The sequence below is a fragment of the Camellia sinensis genome, chromosome 1, assembly GCF_055761805.1.
Source record: "Camellia sinensis isolate YWXY chromosome 1, ASM5576180v1, whole genome shotgun sequence".
In the NCBI taxonomy this organism is placed as follows: domain Eukaryota; kingdom Viridiplantae; phylum Streptophyta; class Magnoliopsida; order Ericales; family Theaceae; genus Camellia; species Camellia sinensis.
Genome location: NC_138961.1, coordinates 196,508,034 through 196,528,207, shown reverse-complemented (window position 1 = coordinate 196,528,207; position 20,174 = coordinate 196,508,034). Strand labels below are relative to the sequence as shown.

The 20,174-nt window shown below is 38.2% G+C and overlaps 2 protein-coding genes across 2 annotated transcripts; both read right to left on the bottom strand.

The window, feature by feature from the left end:
- Positions 1-4,829: 4,829 nt before the first annotated feature.
- LOC145822024 (uncharacterized) lies at positions 4,830-6,735 on the bottom strand. Its single transcript, XM_082918596.1, has 6 exons — positions 6,401-6,735; positions 5,975-6,251; positions 5,611-5,864; positions 5,290-5,514; positions 5,124-5,216; positions 4,830-5,039 (listed from the first exon to the last, which is right to left on the bottom strand). Exons 1-6 carry the CDS (start codon positions 6,701-6,703, stop codon positions 4,830-4,832), a joined length of 1,362 nt encoding a protein of 453 aa, XP_082774722.1. The 5' UTR covers positions 6,704-6,735.
- Positions 6,736-7,793: 1,058 nt separating this feature from the next.
- LOC145790490 (uncharacterized) lies at positions 7,794-8,959 on the bottom strand. The gene is made up of 2 exons (XM_082868398.1): positions 8,354-8,959; positions 7,794-8,211 (listed from the first exon to the last, which is right to left on the bottom strand). Exons 1-2 carry the CDS (start codon positions 8,953-8,955, stop codon positions 7,884-7,886), a joined length of 930 nt encoding a protein of 309 aa, XP_082724524.1. The 5' UTR covers positions 8,956-8,959; the 3' UTR covers positions 7,794-7,883.
- Positions 8,960-20,174: the final 11,215 nt, after the last annotated feature.

Here is a 20,174-nt window from a genome sequence, read left to right as displayed (position 1 = left end):
ATCTGTTCTGCCTAGCAAGTCCTGCCCTGCTTTTGGCAGCTGCCAAGGTTTTTGCCATTTTTTGCAGCTCGAGTTGCAAGTACCTGCCATGGAAATGCACAAGGAATCTTGATATCTATTAATGTCAGACACTTTATTCAATGATTCAGAAAACCTCTCCCCAAGTTAAATGGTTTTTTTCACCTTAAGGCTTAGAGGTTCTCTATTGGCAGAATATAGTGCTGTGTATAAACTGTAAGATGTGTCGTGTTCTGTAAATTCTTGTCTGAAATCTGTTTGGATTTTAATAATTTGTATTATATGAATGCTTTTTACCTAGAACAATGAAAGTGCACCAGTCATATTAATGCACCCAATCCAGCCATTTCACTCCAAATTCAATGCCACTGACAGTTTGAATGCTAAAAGGCTTGGCCACAATGACTGTGCACTTAGAACTATATGCTTTTTAACATCTAACTGCATATAGACTTCAACCAGGAATTCTTCGTATTCAATGTCTAGAAGATTAAGCATCACAAGGTAACTATATGATCAAAAGAACTATCATGGTGAATCCATGTTCCAGAAAAACTGGATTAACATGTTATAGAACTATATGCTTTTTCACATTGTTATACACATTCGATAAGGTGCTACCATTTCAATTAACATGGTTTGCTTTATGCTCAGAACCAACAAGAAAAATGAAGAAGAAGAAAGAGAATTGCAAACAAACTTTATTTGTGGCTTTATATATTTTACCCTAGAATCAGACCCAAGTTGTTGTTCCAAAAATCTGCGGATCACTTTTTAAGACCAAACCTGGAAAAATTTTACTCAATGCCAAGATGGTATGTGCAGGTATCATTAAGCTGCGCTTGAAAACCTGCTATACATGTAAAATGATAGACCAAATGTTTGTGATCATTTGTTGCCCAAGAAACATTTCCACCTTTCACACAAATGCTTGCATGATGCTAGTAAATAACTCATGGGATGAATCTCACCAACCAGGTGATAATCAATAAGTTAACTCCAATCAAGATCTATTCACCTGGGGCATGAAAACTGCAGCCAATATAGCAACAATACAATTTAACAACAAAAGCCCAGAACCAAGGAATGCAATGTTTCTAACGCCAAGCTTTGTTGCCAAAGTAGATATCTGAAACCTAGGAAAACAATTATATCAACAGCAAATGGAAACAGTTAGGTGTTTAGCAATAATCATGGTATTTGATCTTAGATTTGAATAAGAAGCAAAGATTCAAGGAACAGGTGAGTAAATTTAGTACATTATAGCTTCTAAGAAAAAATTTGGGAAAAAGTAAAACAAGGAATGTAAGTAGCTAGGACGTCATTTAATATTTATTGGATGTTGTCAAAATGTAAATATATATAAAGAAGGGGGAAAAAGAAAGTATCAGCATCTTGAAAACAATCCTATGTAGGAATAGTAAAAAACAAAACAAAAATAGCAACAGACATATTGTGAAAATTGGTTTTCTAACTTACTTTCTATCCCCCTCTACATCTGGAAGATCTTTAGTAATGGCAATGACTAGCACAAACAATGTTACAAAAGTTGTGATGAAAGCCACAGGTAAGCTGCAGTAGAAATTGATAACGTGCACATGAGAAATTTGGCTGAGTTTGAGAAATTTATAACGTGCACATAAGCTGCAGGTAAGCCATAGCCGTTAAATCTTGAAGTTAAGTTGGTTATGATTTCTATAGCTATGTTGCTAAGTTATTTGACATAATAGTGCTCACTTCCCTTAAGTGATATTAATCTATTCAATTGATATGGTAACGGGTAATAAACTGAAAAAATGACTAAGAGTCAATTTCATGAATCTACACATTGGGTCGATCTGTTTCTGTTCAATTAATCAAACCAGAAGTGTATTAAAAAAAAAACCTTTGAAGCAGAGTGGAGATGTCCTTTTCGCTGATTGAACCCTTTTTGTGCTTCTTCGTCTTATCAATCATTGTGATTTTTCAACTGAAATCGCATCACAAAAATCAAAAAATTGAAATTAAAATTCAAAAAGAATACCTTTATAGCCAAATATTAATAAACATAAACAGAAATTCCAAATGTACAAAGGCATGTAAACGAATCGAATCAATTAATCAAACCAGCAGTGTATTAATAGAAAACTGAAAATTTTTAAAACATACGATACGAATCTGTGCAGTCAATGCATCTTTCTTAGTGTCATCCTATGCCTTCCCATAGCAAGTTCAAGGTCCACCACATAAAGACAAAGTACTGTGTTAGGCAACTAAAAAACTGATAGCTGAGGAAAAAGAACACAAATCATGACACGACCACAATATGCAATTTTGTCAGCAAATCCTGCAAGGCACTGAGAATCTGCAGATGATCTTCTCAGTTATTCACTGTGCAAGGGACTCGAGAAATGCAAACAAGGACAGACAGCTAAAGGGCAACTCTGAGGCAAACTCATATTTTTCTCTCTTTAAATTCAAGATTGCAGGCAATATTTCTAATTGAATGGACTAAGACAGAACATATTAATGGCTTACCAATTCCCAGAACACCACTATCAGAGCATCTTTGACATGCTGTCGTAGGAGGTGGAGTTGGAAATAGGCACCGATAACATGGACCTCCATTGTAATTGTAAACTGTAAGCTACACAAATGATTTGAGGATGCAGTTGCAGTAAGAATTTGAACAATATAAAACAAGACGAAATTCCACAAAGCTAACTTTGAAAAGGACAAGCAGCATATTTTGACTTTTTTGTGTGCTTTTACCTGAAGGTCTCATTACAACTTGTAAATCACATATTAACACCTGCAGTTTCAGGTCCTTAGAAATAAAACCAACCCCAAGTTTAACCAATGACTGCCGTAAGCTGACTCTGATTTCACCAACAGATACAGATTCAACAGCACCCTGTGAATTGTCAAAGTCATAATAACGTGAACAAACATAATCCTATAGATGCACTCTGTCATCAGATAAAATATTCCATTGACTCTTTTCTTATACAAGTATGATGTTTAATAAAACTCAAGCAAAAGCCAAATAGTTATATCTCCAACTAATTATATCCTTTTAAAACCAAAATTGCTTTCAGCCTTGGTAAAGGGAACCTTTATAAATAAAAAATCAAAAACCAAGAATAATATGAAAGGAAAAAACAAAAAAAAGGTTGACATAGATGGAAAGCTTGTACAATAAAAATTATAAAATAAAAACTCACTGCTACCAACAAGAACAGAGGTATCAAAATATTCTCAGTCATCGTTCATACCATTTTTAAAAGCCATCCAAAGAGAATCATTGCCAAGACATAAACTCAACTCAACAAGCCTTTGTCCCAATTACTTGGGGCCGGCTGCATGGATCCATTTCCTCCAGTTGATTCCCAAATTAATTAGAGAGACATGATAGCCAAAAAATGAATAACGAATACAGCTTCAAAAGTGTTATGATGAGAAAGAATTCACAGAGAACAATTAGACAGTCATTTTTTATTGGATGTATGATTTTCCAATATAAGCACAATGAAAATCATGGCCTATAATTCTTCCTAAAATATTAGAGAGACATGATAGCCAAAAAATGCAATAATAATGTGAAGACCACATAAATCTTCCTAAAATATGCACCATGAAATTTCCTAAAGATTAGCCCCATATTAGTAGAATGTAATATGTATCCATCAAGAAATTAATAAGAATGTAACATGTATCCTCAAGCACAATGCCACATGAGAAGCTCAAAAGGCAAACACTTTCCACAACTGCACAAAATAAATACATAATAGTTAAACGTTTGACAAAACCATTGATTGGGGAAAATGAGCTCTAAGACAACGGCTACTGATAGCGAAATTACCAAAGTCAAAGAAGAGTATCACCTTGGGTAGAGCACTAAGAAAATCAAAAAACAGTGAAGGAGATCCTCAGGCATGGAAGTAAAAAATGCTTAGCATCTTAACAGATATGTAACCAAATTAATATCAAATGCATTTCAATATCCCAAATTTTATTCAAATATCAAACAAAACTAAACATAAGAATCCTAAAATGCGTCTAACTATATCCAACAATCCAAAACATAATAATTCCCAAAAGTATATAAACATTCAACAGAAAAACCTATAAAACGAAACAAAGAAAAATTAAATGAATGCCAACGTGCAAAACGATATATATCACTACTGAACCACGAACATCCATCACCAACCTGTGAACAAAAGGATAAAAACATGAGTATTTTATTAATGCATTAACTTCAACAATAATATACAAATATAGTTAAAATTAATCAAAAAATTGTTGTGAAGCTTTCATATATATCAAGCTATTGTATACAAAGGTTGTAATGCTAGGATTGTAATACAAAGTTTATATAATTTTATATTGTTGACACATGTTAGGATTGGTTAAATAAAGTAAATCAATTTAATGAGGTGTCAAATTTACCTCTATTTCAACCAAGAGAAGTTTCATCCTCCCTTACACCCGATGCATCCTCACCAGCATTGTTGCTTGGAACTAACCCCGGAATGTTTGCTAGATCTATCCCATTTTTTGCTGCCAACATTTGAATGATAGTTTGCATTGTACTCATGCTTTGAGCCTGGTCAACTAACTGCTTTCCTTGGTCAGCTAATTGTTGTCGCTGGTCAACTAACTGCTGTTGAAGAACAATCACCTCGGAGTTAGGAGCCTCAAAATGTGTAGAAGATGAAGTACTGTCCTTGCGGATCCCGTATCCCTTCAAGAAGACCGACCTCTTCCCAAGTACTTCTCTAGAAATCTGCTCCTCAAACAATGGATGTGTGACACTAGGTTGAGATTGCTCAGCGATCTTTGAAACCATAGTGGCCTATGAATGAAACATAAATAAGCTTAAAACATAATATCAAAATGCAAACATTTATTATTGAAATTGAAATAGTTATGGTTACATGATGTTCCTCAGCTGTGTTATTTATCCACACTCCCCCATGTCGGTGATGTTTGTGGGTGTCCTCGAATAGTTTCGTAATAGTCGGTTTGCTTCCTTGTACCTTTCATTTCATTAGATTTTCTAGTCAATCAAAAAATTATATATTTATAATTTAGTATGTTCAAATTTGTAAATCTACACTTACAATGATAGATGCTCGCGATGCAAATGATCTCGAGCCACTCGTATGATTATACTTCACACAACCTCTCGCTTTCATCGCATTCTCTGACTTTACCTACAAATTAAAAAAAAATATTAGGTATTAATATACAGGAAGATGTTACTTTAGTAAATATTTTTATAAATACCTTCCAATCATCAGTTTCCCACAAATTGTCAATCATCCATTCCCAATCATCCTTTGTACAAGGATATAGTATCTGACTTTTGAGGTCAGATACATTGTTTTCTTTAAGGGATTTGTAGTGTGTGTGTAATCTACTTTTCCATTCACTGTACAAAGTTTGGCACTTATGATCAATAATACATCTCACATCCACATCATTATTGTAGTCCCCAAAGTCAAAAGTTTGCTGCAATTGGAAATAATAAAATTCAATATATTTTATATATCATTGCGATTAACATAAATAACATGTTAAATATATAACACATATATTTCAAATTACCCCAACTCTTGTAACAATGGACTCTCTTAACCCAAAGGCAATTTCTAGCCATCCATCATTTCGAACTGGGGCATGAACTCGAATTTGTTGACCAAGAGCAGCTGCTAGCGGTGTGGCGTATTCCCCTTCTATTGCTTTGGTCAAACGGTTAAGTGTAACGGGTATTCGATCACCACGTTCCTTTCTAATCTTCTCAACATTCTTTCCTCGGGTCGGTCCTCGTACACGTTTCTTGCCCAAAACTGGAATTGATGCTATTATGACCAAAATTTTATTCAATTTAGTCGACATAAAACATGAATGCACTAAATAAATATTGAGACAAGAAATTATCATTTCATTTAAGTGGTCATTTATTTCTCACCTCCACTGTTAGTCACAATACATGGACTTGAAAGGTGGTTAGGTTGAGTGGCGGAGGTAGGGAGCTGATCGGGCCTAGTATGTAAGGCGGGAAGATGGATAGGTTGGGTCGAGACCTCAGGTGTGCTCTCTGAATGATTAACTTGTGCAGTTACAGGTCGTCTCGGAAGAGTAAGTGTATCTTCATCAACAGTAGTTCTCTTTTCCCTAGGTATTTGTGAAGCTATTAGGCGAGCTGCACACCTATTTGTTTTCCTACCGGGACCCATATGAATATCCTGACATAATATAAAAAAGAATTGTTAGTACAGTTTCAATAATTTAAGGTTGCTTAATAAAAAATAAATTTGAAATAACTAAACATACCACAAGTAATATAACAAGTGAAAAAAATAGAGAAATTACTTTTTAAACACACATTTATTACCTTAATCACTTGAGAATCAAAAGGCTCGCCATTATCACTTGAAGAACTCAGTCCTTCATCATCATCAAGTGGTTGATAGTCCTCGTCATTATCAGTTTCGCCCACCTTTCTCTTTCCCACCCTACAACTTTCACTATTGTCCTTTTCAATAGAACCAAACATTGAATTCTTGAGGGACTTTATCCCTAGAGCATCAAATCTGATTTTATTTTTCTGGATTGTTTTTTTCCTATCCTTCTCATATTTCGTCATCTTCTGGACTAAGCCGCCGGGCTTAAGAAATGATTTACCGTTTCTGGACATCTTTGTAACTGTACATATGGCATATAATTAAATGAAATGAAATAGAGAAACAATGCTATGAAATTTGAAAAACAATGCCATGCAATGTAAACCAAGCAATTTATTATTAAATTATAACACTTGTCCATATAATTAAAAATTAAACACTACATATCATAATCTATATCAAGATCTATATCAAACACTACATATCATAATCTATATCAAGATCTATATCAGGATCTACATCAACATCAGGTTGTCTATGCAGTTCATCATCTTCATCATCATTATACTCTATGATTGTGTCGTCCTCGTCATCATTGTGAACTAAATTCTCTGCCATTAGTTGATCATTGAAAATGATCTCAGGATCCATATCACCCCTGCTGTATTGAACATCATTATCTTGGATCACTACCCCAACACCATCAGTGGTTTCATCCTGTTGAAAAGCATCATTAGAGACATCATCCCGCTCTGGTATATCCCATACTCCCCGATGCTTAACACGTTCAACGACTCTCCAATTTTTGCCTTTGCTGGTATCATTGACATAGAATACTTGTCTTACTTGACTAGGTAGAACAAATTGGTCATCTTTATACCAAAGTCTTGTAACATCAATACTTGTGACATGTTCATCGGAGTATATTCTATTCTTGTGACCGGTGTCATACCATTCACATTGGAACAAAACCACTGTACCCCCATGCAAGTATTTCAATTCCCATATTTTGCACAAGTAGCCGTAAAAATTAATTTGGTTCCCATTATGGTCCCCTTCTACGACCAACCCACTATTTTGGCAGGTACGACGATTTTCACGGTTTCTAGTATGGAATCGAATTCCATTGTAGATGCACCCAGAATAAAAGTCAATTACCGATCCAGGTCCATTTGCTAATGACCACAATTCGTCAGTTGCTTCAGGTGACCCTTTCGTTCGCAAATCATTCATCTACATAAAACACCATATGACAAGTGTACTAAGTTAATGTGAATTGAAAGTTTCAACAATTGTATTCAGTTATTTTCTTTAGTATATCTTACACGATTTTTGAACCATTTTGGAAATTCTTCCCGTTGTACCCGACTTATGTCACGTCCTTGTACATTATGTAAAATATTCTTCTGCTCCCTACCCAAGGAAATGTGATATACGTAATTAACTTTGAGAGTTCGAAACAAAATGGAACGATTATGCATAAACGTAATTAAACTTAAATACATACTCAATATATGGCTCCACCTCAGAGCTATTGTACAACACAAACCAGTGAGCCATTTCTCGTTCATTTTGCGAAGGGTCAAGAGCCCTTGTGATAGGTGAGAATAGACGAGCATTTTGGGTAAAGACCTCCATCCCGGGACCACGTTCACCACCATCATCATTTCGTTCAGGTTTATCAATCCCTTTTAAGTACATTGAACAAAAAGTAAGACACTCTTTGACAATGTAAGCCTCAGCGATAGAACCTTCTGGACGTGCTCTATTACTGACATACCCTTTCAAAGTCCCGAGAAACCTTCAACAAAAATTGACAATGAAAATTATGCTTCTTGATGCAAGAAAATTACTTCTTAAACATTAGTCTTTTATGGGTGGATTTTTGTACAATAGTTTAGTTATAACAAATTAATAAATAGCCATATGTTCATAATGATTACCTTTCAATCGGGTACATCCATCGATATTGCACCGGTCCAGCAAACATGGCCTCACGGGGCAAGTGAACAGCCAAATGGACCATCACATCAAAGAAAGCTGGAGGAAAAATTTTCTCCAACTTGCAAAGTATGAGCACAATTCGTTCTTCCATTTTTTCCAAATCAGTCTGCCTTAATGTTTTTGAGCACAGTTCTTGGAAGAAGTTGCCCAACTCAAATAGTGTTGTACAGATCTCCTTGTTCACAAAACCACGCATGCCAATTGGTAGAAGTCGCTGAAGCAGGACATGACAATCATGGCTTTTCATGCCTGATAATCTTCCATTTTTAGAAGTCACACATCTTGAGATGTTTGCTGCATAGCCATCTGGATAACTAATCGACTTCAAGAATTCACAAAAACCATCTATTTGTCGAGAATCCAATGTGTAGGCTGCCCGAGGCTTTACAACGGATCCGTTATCTTTCCTCTGTAGATGCAATTCTTGCCTTATGCCCATTTCTTGCAAATCATCACGTGCTTTGTACGTGTCCTTGTTTTTCCCATCTATGGCCAACATCGTCCCGTAAAAGTTTTCACAAATATTCTTCTCAATGTGCATGACATCAAGATTGTGCCGGAGGTTTAATTTCTTCCAATACGGTAGCTCCCACATTATGCTTTTCTTTGTCCAATTCAATTCTTCAGACTCTCGTGGTCTTTTCTTGTTGGTAGGATCCTTTCCAAACTTGACTTCCCGCAATTGATCCAATTGAGCCATTACTTTTTCCACCGGTAAATCCAAGGATTTCTTTCTAAGCTCAGTTAAACCATCAAACTTCTTGTCTTTCCTCCAAAGGTGGTTATCAGGCAAGTAAGCTCGATGACCCACCCACCCAATCTTACTGATCAACCCGCGTGACAATGGATTATCATTACAAGGAGGGCAAGACAAATAACCTTTAGTTCTCCATCCGGATAAGTCACCATATGCAGGGAAGTCATTTATGGTCCACATTACAGCTGCATGCATCCGGAAGGTCTGTTCAGTGGAGGCATCGTAAGTCATCACGCCATTCTCCCATAACTCCTTCAACTCATCAATCAATGGCCTTAGGTAGACATCAATATCAGTCCCTGGTTGATTAGGTCCAGGAATAAGTAAGGACATCATGAAAAATGGGGCCTTCATACATCTCCAAGGTGGGAGGTTATAGGGCATGAGTATGACAGGCCACATGCTATAGGAAGTGCTCATGTTCCCAAAAGGGTTGAACCCATCGGTGGCTAGGCCCAACCTAACATTGCGAGTCTCCTGGGCAAACTCTGGATAATGCAAATCAAATTCCTTCCACTCTTTACAATCAGCCGGATGCCTCCCTACACCATCATCCACACGCTTATCACTATGCCGTCTCATGTCTTTTGCCGTCTTCCTAGACATGTACAATCTTCTCAACCTAGGTGTCAATGGGAAGTAACGCAATATCTTGTGAGGGATCTTCTTACCCTTGCTATCATTTACTCTGTACCTAGATGCTTGACATGTGGGACATTTTTCCAAGTGAGCATTCTCCTTCCAGAATAGTACACAATCATGTTTACATGCATCGATGAGCTCGTACCCCAAGCCCAAGTCACGTAGCAACTTCTTGCACTCGTAAATTGACCCTGGCACCACGTGGCCTTCTGGTAAGAATCGCCTTTGTATCTCCAAAACCTTGTCAAAAGACTTATTACTCCACCTATTTTCTACCTTCACATGTAGCATCTGAATAACGAATGATAACAAAGTATCTGAGTTTTTGCAACCTGGGTACAAGCAACATTGGGAAGCATCTAGCAATTTATCAAAATGTCGTACATCCTCTCTTTCTAGAGTATCACCCTCCATAAAATTCCCCCTCTGATAGTCCTCTATCAGTTCATCATATTCATCTTCATCCTCATCATTCTCACCATTGTTTTCATCAAGGTTATTGTGTTCTGGAAGTTCACCGTGTTCTAACCAAGTGGTGTATGATACTATCATCCCACTTATGAGCAAATGAGCCTTCACACTATCATACTCCTGCTTATAAAAGTTACAACAATTGATGCATGGGCACTTAATCTCTCTAGCCTCACCCAAATGAGCCTTTGCAAATTCAATAAATGAGTTCACCCCATCTACATATGGCTGACTGAATCTATCAGAAATTAACATCCAACTCCTGTCCATGTCTGATCATAAGATAGTAGTTAATATCAACAGGACACAACCTTTTATTTTTTATTTTTTATTTTTTATTTATTTATTCTTTAAACATGAAGACAAAGTAGTTAATATAAGTGTAGAGTGACACATCATCGTCAATAAAGGTGCATCTACCTATAGGCTTTTTTAATTTTGTATCAAGGTTTCGACCAACAAATCCTTTAAAGTTCTATTATATTGCATATATTATGTATTAAGTTAAGTGTTTTTTACATTTATCAACAAAAAAACAAGAAAATATATATTTTTTTAATGTCTATTAAATGGTAAAAGGCAGTTGGCATGGCAATGTACCATTCCAATTCATTCCAATATCTTTCTTAAAGGACATTACCTAATGGGCTCCTACAAATTAAGGGCATAGGGAAGGACTAAGGGTGGCTACAGGCCTAACCTCTGTAATATTTGTGGGAAGGGACTACATTTATAATTCCAACCCATATTTTCATACACGGGAACTCAAGCATTTACCACTACACCAATCAATACCCCCTCTTTGATGAAACTTCTATGTTTATCTAAAAGGGATTTTCAGCTCTCTTAAAAAGCCCTACCACAAATTACATCCAGCCACTGCCTCTAAATTTTCTATTAATGAACCAATTTAAAAGTCGGGAACCAAAGTGACACAAACCTCAAACTATAGGGAGCGTTAGTATAATTCGCCCAAGATAAAAAGATCAAAAATAAAAAGTGCACTTTTGTAGTACACCCAAACACTCTCTTAGCTTAAAAAACCATCTAAAACCCAACTTAAAAAACTAAACTATTTAAACTTTTTTTGAGCTGAAAAGGAAAATAAGCTGAAAACAAAATAAGTGGAACCAAACACCCTACAATTTTAGGTACAACTACTAACGCATGTGTTTTCAAAATTTAAACAAAATAAGTTGCAAATAAGTGGAAACCAAACAGCCTTTTTATATACAACTACTAAAGCATGTGTTCTCAAATTTTAAATTAAGTTGGTTGCAAATTTTAACTACTAAAGCATGTGCTTTCAATTACTACATTGTATTTATGCTTTTATATTCACATTCAAACACGTAAAAAATCAGAAGTTGGCCTTTAAGCTTTATGGTATAATATCTTACTGCATCCTCTATTTCTAACATTACATTGTCTCCAGAGTGTTCTTATACTGGATGCAATAGACCATTTCCTTTGTGAGACAGAATTTCAACTCCTGAATAGGTGCTTCAGTGAGCAAGGCTACATGAAAGAGAATCCCAGTAAGCTTCAGCATGGAAGTGGGTTAGTTAAGGTATGACAAATAAGCCATCTCTATGCCCTGGGGGCAAGGATGAAATGTCAACACTCATAGTAGGGGCACTAACAGGCTCAGAATTGGTGACTTGTATTGGGTTTAAGATGGAACAGATTTTAAAGCCTCTCTTATTCATATGCACCAGTAGAAGTGTTCTTATTTTATTACCTTACATAAATAGTCACTGTGGGTTCTTATTAATATTTGAAGTAAGAGGCCCACTGAGAATGGGCACAGGCATCCTCTCATACAGAGGCAAATCCATGTTCTAACCTAAACGTTTGATGTGGATTCAGGTTAGGTGTTCATTAAAATTTCATATCCTTTTAGTTTTGCATTTCAAAATGATATTGTACTGAACAACCCGTAAAGGCCCCATCTTCCCCAACTCAAGCATGGAATTTGTTTGGAAAAAGCATCCTTCAGAGAACCCCAAAATCAAAATAATAGAAGAAGTGAAAATAGACAAACATAGATTCATTTAAGAAATTGATAGAGAGAAGCAGGGGCATTGAGATACAAATCAAAAGGTAACAAACCTGTAATGGGAGACTGAAGCACCGATATCGCACGGCAGCAGCAAACGGCACAAACCCTACGATCAAGTGTGAAATCGTGAGGGAGAGAACTACGAATTCTGAGATAAGGATGTGAACGAGTGAAATCGTGGTGATTGATTTGGGGAGATTTGATGAGGGAAAAAAAAAAAAAAAGAGGGAATTTTAAGAGGGAAATGTCACCGATCCCTGATCTTTACCTGCTCTACCCCAAAAAAATAAATAAAATAATATAAAATAAAATATTCAAAATAATTTTTAGATTTGTTTTTTTAAAAAAAAATTAAAAATAATTTCAGAGCAATAAAAATCAAAATTATATTTTTAAAATTTTAAAAAGTATTTATGACCTAAAAGATTAAAACAAAAAAAAACAAAAAAAAAAATTTAGATTTGTTTTTTTTGAAAAAATTAAAAATAATTTGAAAGCAATAAAAATCAAAATTATATTTTTCAAATTTTAAAAAGTATTTATGACCTAAAAGATAAAAATATACAAAAATAATAAGTTTTTTTTTTTCACCCAAATTTTTTTTTAGTTTTTTAGGGAAAAAAAATTTGAAACTAGTTTCTGAAAATAAAAACAAACATATTAAAATTGATAATCTAACCATATTCTTTGAAAAAGTTTAAATTATCTCAAATTAGTTATATCAACTTAAGAGTGTGTTTGGCCTCAATGGGTTCATTTTGTGATCTAATTCAATGATTATTTTAATTTTACAATTCAGTAACTAAAATATTTAAGGCTCTTTCAAAAATTATTTTGAATGATTATATTTAAAGCTCTTTCACAAATTACTAAATCACATCATTCCACTAGCAAAACTTTTACCGACGAATAGTGTCATCGTCGCTAAAGGTTAACTCTTTGCCCACGCCAACTTGTCGTCGCCAAAAGTAAGCACACTAATAGCAACGCTCATTGTGTTGCTAAAACATAAGCCTCGTAGGTAAAAGTTTTGAAATTTTGGCGCCAACCAAAAAATTTGGCGCTAAAATAATGTTATGCCTTTTTAGCGACGACAACAAATTGCGTCGGTAAAGGTATACTTTTACCAACGAAATTGATCACTGTGTCGCCAAAAATATACTTTTAGCGATGAAAAATTGACGTCGTCGCCAAAAGTAGTCGCCAAAAGTGCAATTTCTTGTAGTGAAATTCAGCGTTAATAGCCCTAAACATGATACAATGCCCTTAGTCTTCTCATCAAACAACATTAACTCCTCAAATCTACTCTGTTGCCAGTCCGCCTACGTTATCTGACACTCGGCCATGACTCGCAGCGATGGAACTTCGATTTCAGTTGGTAGAACAGCCTCCATCCCATAAATGAGAGAATAGGGGGTTGCCCCTGTAGATGTTCGGATTGAGGTTCTGTAGCCCCAGAGCGCGAATGACAGTTTATCAGGCCAGTCCCTGTATGTTTCCATCATCTTTCGCAAGATGTTCTTGATATTCTTATTAGCGGCCTCAACAGCTCCATTAGTCTGTAGTCTATATGTCGATGATTTATGAAAAGCCACGTTATATTTCTCAAGCAGATCCACTATATCTTTCTTGAAATGTGAGCCGTTATCTGATACGATCTCATTTGAAACTCCGTACCGGCAGATGATGTTATTTCTAATGAATTTGACTACATGCGACGTTTTCAACACGACATCGGACTGAGTTTCCACTCACTTCGTGAAGTAATCAATCATGCCCATTTGACCCCTTTGGCAAGACTGCACCGATAATGTTGATTCCTTAAATTGAGAAAGGCCATGGTGAAGTCATATTGTGAAGCTTAGATGGTGGTATGCTCATGCGATTGGCATGAATTTGGCATTTATGGCATCGCCATACAAAACCAATACAATCCTCCTCCATAGTTGACCAGTAATAACCTTGTCTGAGGATCTTCTGGGCTAGTATCACACCATTCATGTGCGCCCCGCACTCTCCTCCGTGGATAGCCTCCATAAGACGTTTCGATTCTACTTCCTCCACACACAACTTGTGCATTCCCAGATAACCTCTTTTATACAGCTTACCCCCGCAGATGATAAATTAGAAAGCCAGACGCCATATTCCCCGTTTGGCCTTGGCATTTGCTCCTGGTGGATACTTCTCATTTTTCAAAAAAATTCCAAATGTCGCAATACCGAGGGTTTTTATCTTGCATTTCATCTATTATGGAAATAGTCTCATAGGCCGACGTGTATTTTTGTTCGATAATGATTGGACGCATCTTTACTCCCAGCGGGATGTCTATCATAGAAGATAGAGTTGTCAAAGCATCAGCGAACCTGTTGTTCTCTCTAAGCAGATTCGTAAATGTTAACTTTTCAAAACTCGGAATCAGCATATCCAGAGTCTGATGGTAAACCTTCATCTTTTCTTCTTTGACTTTTCAGTCTCCGTTTGCTTGAGAAACAACCAAGTTTGAGTCCCCAATGACATCCAATCTTATTGCCCCTAATCTTAGGACAGTTTCCAAACTAGCAATGCACACTTCATATTCTGCTTCGTTGTTGGACACTTTGAACTAGAGTTTGAAGGCTAGGGGAATTATCAGGTGCTATCAACAACATACCTATTCCATAACCGTACTAATTGGACGCTCCATCAACGTACGCCTAAGTTTCCTCTTCGAGTTGTAGAATGTCTTTATCTGTGAACAAGTATTCCACTGCCTCATCTCCTTCTACCAAGTGGTCTGCCAGGAATTTCGCTATAGCTCTTCCTTTAACGGACTTGCATGTAACATACTTGAGATCAAATTCGGAGAGAAGAAGCAGCCAACGAGCTAGCCTACCCGTAAGTGCTGGTTTCTCAAAAAGATATTTGATGGGATCTAATCTCGAAACCAGGATTACAGAGTAAGCGTAGTGCCTCAACTTTCTGGCAGCCCATACCAAGGTTAAGCAAGCTTTCTCCAAGGGAGTGTAGCGAGTCTCGTAGTCTACCATCTTCTTCCTCAAGTAATGTATGGCTTTCTCCACTCTATTTTCAAATTCATGAACTAACATGAACCCCATGGTTGAGTCTGTTATCGACAAATATAGAATCAAAGGCTTCTTTGGCTCTGGTGGTGATAACACAGGCAGATTCTGGAGGTATTTCTTAACCTGCTCAAAGGTAAACTGACATCGATCTTTCCATAAGAACTTCTTCATTAGACCAAAGAGTGGTTCACAAGTCAAGGTTAATTTGGAAATAAACCGTCTTATGAATTGCACTTTACCCAGAATGCCGTGTACCTTCTTTTCAGTCCTTGGTGGTGGCATTTCTAAGATGGCCTTGATTTTGGAAGGATCTACTTCAATTCCCCTCTGGGTGATCAGAAATCCCAACATTTTCCCTGTTATTACGCTGAAAGTGCATTTCTGTGGGTTTAACCTCAATCTGTATTCCCTGATCTGTTAGAAGAATTTTTCCAGTGCGGTGTAGTGGCCTTCTCGCTCTTTGGACTTAACAATCATGTCGTCCACATACACCTCAACCTCTTTGTAGATCATGTCATAGAGAATGGTAGTCGCAGCCCTCTGATAGGTAGCCCCAGCATTCTTCAACCAAACGGCATGATGACCCGGTAGCAGTACGTACCCCATAGCGTGGTGAAAGCAATCTTTTCCCGATTTTCCGATGCCATCAAAATCTGATTGTACCCAGAAAACCCATCCATAAAGGAAAACAACGCACGGCTCGTGGTGAAATCTGCCAATTTATCAATATGCGACAGTGGAAAGTCATCATTCGGACTCGCCTTGTTCAGGTCTCTGAAGTAGACACAAACTCAAATTCTGCCATCCTTTTTCGGCACTGGGACGATATTAACCAACCAAGTCGGATACTTGGATACTAACAAGCATCCTGCATCAATTTGCTTGGTGACCTCTTCCTTGATTTTTAGTGCCCAATCTGGACGAATTTTGCACAATTTCTGCTTGACTAGTCGGTCCTCAAGGTCGAGAGGGATCCGATGTTGTACAATCTCAGGATCGATTCCAGGCATGTCTTCATAGGACCACGCGAAAACATCTTTAAATTTTTTTAATAAAGTGATTAAACGCTCATGTTCCTCCGAAGATAACGTGGACCCGATCTGGACCAAGCATAGATCATTCTCAGTGCCCACATTAATGCCAATGATTTCATCAAAACAAGGTTTAGCAAACCTCTCTTCCTCTTGATTAATCAAGTTTTTTAAAGCTAGAGGAATTTCTTTCTCTTCGTTTTTGTTAAAATTCTGAAACTCTTGGTCAATGCAACAAATAAGCAGCACGAAGAAGTATACAGAATCCATAGAGTTCTCATTCAAAAGGTCCAGATCTTCGGTTACAAACTCAAAAGAAAAGCTAAATGAAGACCTAGACAGGACTTTGGTATCCGAGTTACCACCCCCAGAAATGCCAGACTCAGACCCCGAAGAACTCGAATTTGATCCCGACTCCACAGACTCAGTGGAATTAGATTCTAGCTCATTACCCGACTCAAAACTGGAAATGTAGCCTTCCTCCAGCTGCCAAGTAAGACGCGGTGCACTCGATACATCCAAACTGCCACTGGTTGGTCCACACTCGGTTCTTCCTCGATCATGGAGAGAGTAAAGTCATCTCCTAAGTTCTCTAGGTCGGTCGTAGGATCTATTAGGAGATTGGCCAGTGCTACCCCCACTTCAACCTTGCTATTGTCTAAGTCATCTTCTGTGCTCTGGTTGGCTTTGATGCTTGGTTCAGCCATTTCCTCATCGCTGTCCTGCAGCTGATGGTCAAAGAAGATCTCGAACCCGGGGACACGTTCGTTTGAGGAATTTACCCAGGGCTTAGGAAAGCCACGAAAAGGGAAGTCCTCTCTCTCTCAAACAAAACAACCATTCAGCGTCCTTTGGATTGGCCTGTAGACGAGCTCATATTGCTTCCCAGCTCTCTTGGCCTTGGCTCTGCCCTTTATCCTTTCTCCCTTCTTTATCTAATCCTCTTTGGTGGGCACATAGCCCAATCTAAAGGTATGTGGGTTGTGTGGCACCTCTACCGATGCTACAACACCTTTCCATCCGCTCTTTCCAAGTCCCATTCCCGGAACATGCCGCAGTTTGTTCATGAAGTTTATGGACTGGGCATTGACGTACATGCCTTTATTCACGGCCAGAATTGTCTGCACTACTCGGGCTTCAGCCAGAGTGAATCCCAAGAGGAATACATCCTCGTCACCATGATTGATCTCTAGCATTGGTGTAGTCACCTCCGGAGGCGGATGGATGGATAAGTTCCCAAAAATAATTGCTACTCCTCCCCCATGAGGGTACATCAACATTTGATGGAGAGTCGAGGATACAGCCTTCACGTAATGTAACCAAGGCCTTCCTAATAGCAAGTTAAAGGTAACCGGTACATCCAGGACATGAAACTCGATCTCTTCCTCAACTGGGCCCACATAGAGTCGTACTTTCACTGTACTCATGACCTCTCGGCTTGTGTTATCATATGCCCGTATCACCTAGGCTATGGGGATAAAGTCTGCCGGTTTAAGGCCAATTATGTAGGCAGTACGAGACGAACAAACATTAATGGCAGAACCGGTATCTACTAGCACCCACTTCTCTCTGTTTTCCACATAAATATATAATGGCTTGTTATGGGTCGAGCCTTCTGGCGGCAGCTCTTTGTCGGAGAAAGTGAGTGTTGGCTTGGCACCACTTGGAAAAACCAGGCTTACAAGTTGCTCGGGCATAGTATCAATGGATAATTTGGCCTTGTCCATTGCCAATAATACTGCTTGCCGGTGCACCCTTGAAGCCATAAGGAGCCCTTAGATAGAGATATCAGCTTGGATTTTCTTGAGCTACTTCAGCACTGACTCCTCTTCTAGTTGCTTCTCCTTCTGTTTTTCGGTCTCCTTGTCCCTTCCAGACGCCTTTTGCTTGATCCAGGTGCAGCGACTTAAAATACCGTCCACTGCGGGTAAGGTGGTCTATTTCCTCCACATACCAAGTATTATTCGGGAGACAACCTTCCCAATCTTCATCGGTATAGGCCAAATGCAAATCATTGTCGTCCCACCACTTACCGTCAGCTGCTGACAAACAGTTGTCCAGCTCCACCTGGATTATCTTTACAGTATAAATGTCCCCTCAAGGCGACACGCGGTTACAATTTTCTGGCTATCCTCTACTCTTTCTCTCTCAAACTGCCTCAATGCAACTTCCTGTTCAGTATCTATGGTGTTCACAACTCCCACTTCTTGACTTGGGTTTCCCACACATGTGCCCTCCAGTTATTTTTCTTTCTCATCAACCTTCCTGGCCACTGCAACTACCTCTGCTTCCTTTTCTTCCGATTTCATCCCAATTTTTTTTTCTTGTCTGGCTCAACACTCAACCATTCGGTGTTGTCAATTGATCCGTTCAGGTCGAACCACCCGATCTGTACATCTCCCTGATCATGCTCATCAAAGAATTATAGATTGTCCAGATTTTCTTCGAGATCTGCCAAATCATCCAACCCTTGGCTCGGGCCATCTTCCTTGACCACATTGATATCTGTCGAGATTGGTAGCACCAATTCAGGCTTGGTTTGACTGGTTGGCGCAATATAGCAACTCAGATCATATGCCTTTTCAACCAAGTGCCCAGGACACTCCGACGACAGGCCAATACCTCCTTTAGAGGCCAAACCCTCATTTACTACAGATATTGCCACCACATTGTGAGGCTCAGGTTGTGGTTTAAATGCACCCATCATGCACAAACATATACCCTCAAGAATGAACAATATTGGTTTCGGTAGGTGAGAGGGGGTAATATATACGTTGGGGTCATAAGAGGTGGCCAGTGTATGGATAATGTTAAGTTTTCAGGGTGGGGGGACTTGATTATGGGCATGGAGTGGATTTGTGCTTATATTTGGTTTCTGAGGTAGAGCGATAACCTTGTTGTCAATGAGATCCTAAATCTCATGACGCAAACAGTAGCACTGGTCAGTGTCATGACCATGCTGCTGGTGAAAAGCGCAGTACTTTGCAGGATTGTGCTTGGGTAGAAGAATGTTGGGAAATGGGTAAGGTTCTAAGGGTTTGAGATGTCCTTTTTTGATCAGCACTTGCCTGGCTTTGGAAAGGGTCATGTATAACTGGTTAAAAGTCCTCTGAGGTCGAGTAGGGTTGGATGATATTTGTGATCTTGTATTGGCAAAGGGGTCAGCAGTTTTTGTCGTAGTGATAACACTTACATCCGACGGCCTTGCAGCTATGCTACCATTGGCAGCATTGGAACTGTGAACAAATAGCCTTTTTGCTGACTCCTTCTCATCTGTAATAAGCCCCTGTTCATGGCATCTTCGATTTGCACTCCCATTTCATGAAGTTCTGTAAACGTAAACAATGAAAGCACAATCATTTTCTGCAATAACTTACCATGCAGATTCTGGATGACCATTCTGATCTGATCCTTCTCGGAAGGCCTCGTGGTCATCATCGAGGCTTTAGCTCTCTATCTTGCCACAAACTCAGAGAAACCCTCATTTGGCTCTTGGCATGTTGCCTTGAGATCACGAGTTGTGACCTCAATCTGCATATTGTAAGAGTACTGAACAATGAAGGCTTTGGCCATCTCCTCCCAATTCTATTTGATGAAATCTTCCAACTTAACATACCAAATGGCCGCTATACCTGACATTGTGTGACCAAAGAAAGACAACTTCTATAGTCTAGTTAAGCCCATCGGCCACAAGATATCTGAAAATAGTCATAAGTGAACCATCGGATCCCCAAA

Excerpts from the sequence above, each read along its gene's own strand:
- LOC145822024 (XM_082918596.1), bottom strand. The coding sequence starts at position 6,703 with ATGTCCAGAAACGGTAAATCATTTCTTAAGCCCGGCGGCTTAGTCCAG. Across the intron at positions 5,217-5,289 it reads GGGAAACTGATGATTGGAAG|GTAAAGTCAGAGAATGCGAT; the intron begins GTATTTATAAAA and ends TTTAATTTGTAG. Across the intron at positions 5,040-5,123 it reads CATCGCGAGCATCTATCATT|GTACAAGGAAGCAAACCGAC; the intron begins GTAAGTGTAGAT and ends ATGAAATGAAAG.
- LOC145790490 (XM_082868398.1), bottom strand. The coding sequence starts at position 8,955 with ATGCACATTGAGAAGAATATTTGTGAAAACTTTTACGGGACGATGTTG. Across the intron at positions 8,212-8,353 it reads TGGATGTACCCGATTGAAAG|GTTTCTCGGGACTTTGAAAG; the intron begins GTAATCATTATG and ends TTTTTGTTGAAG.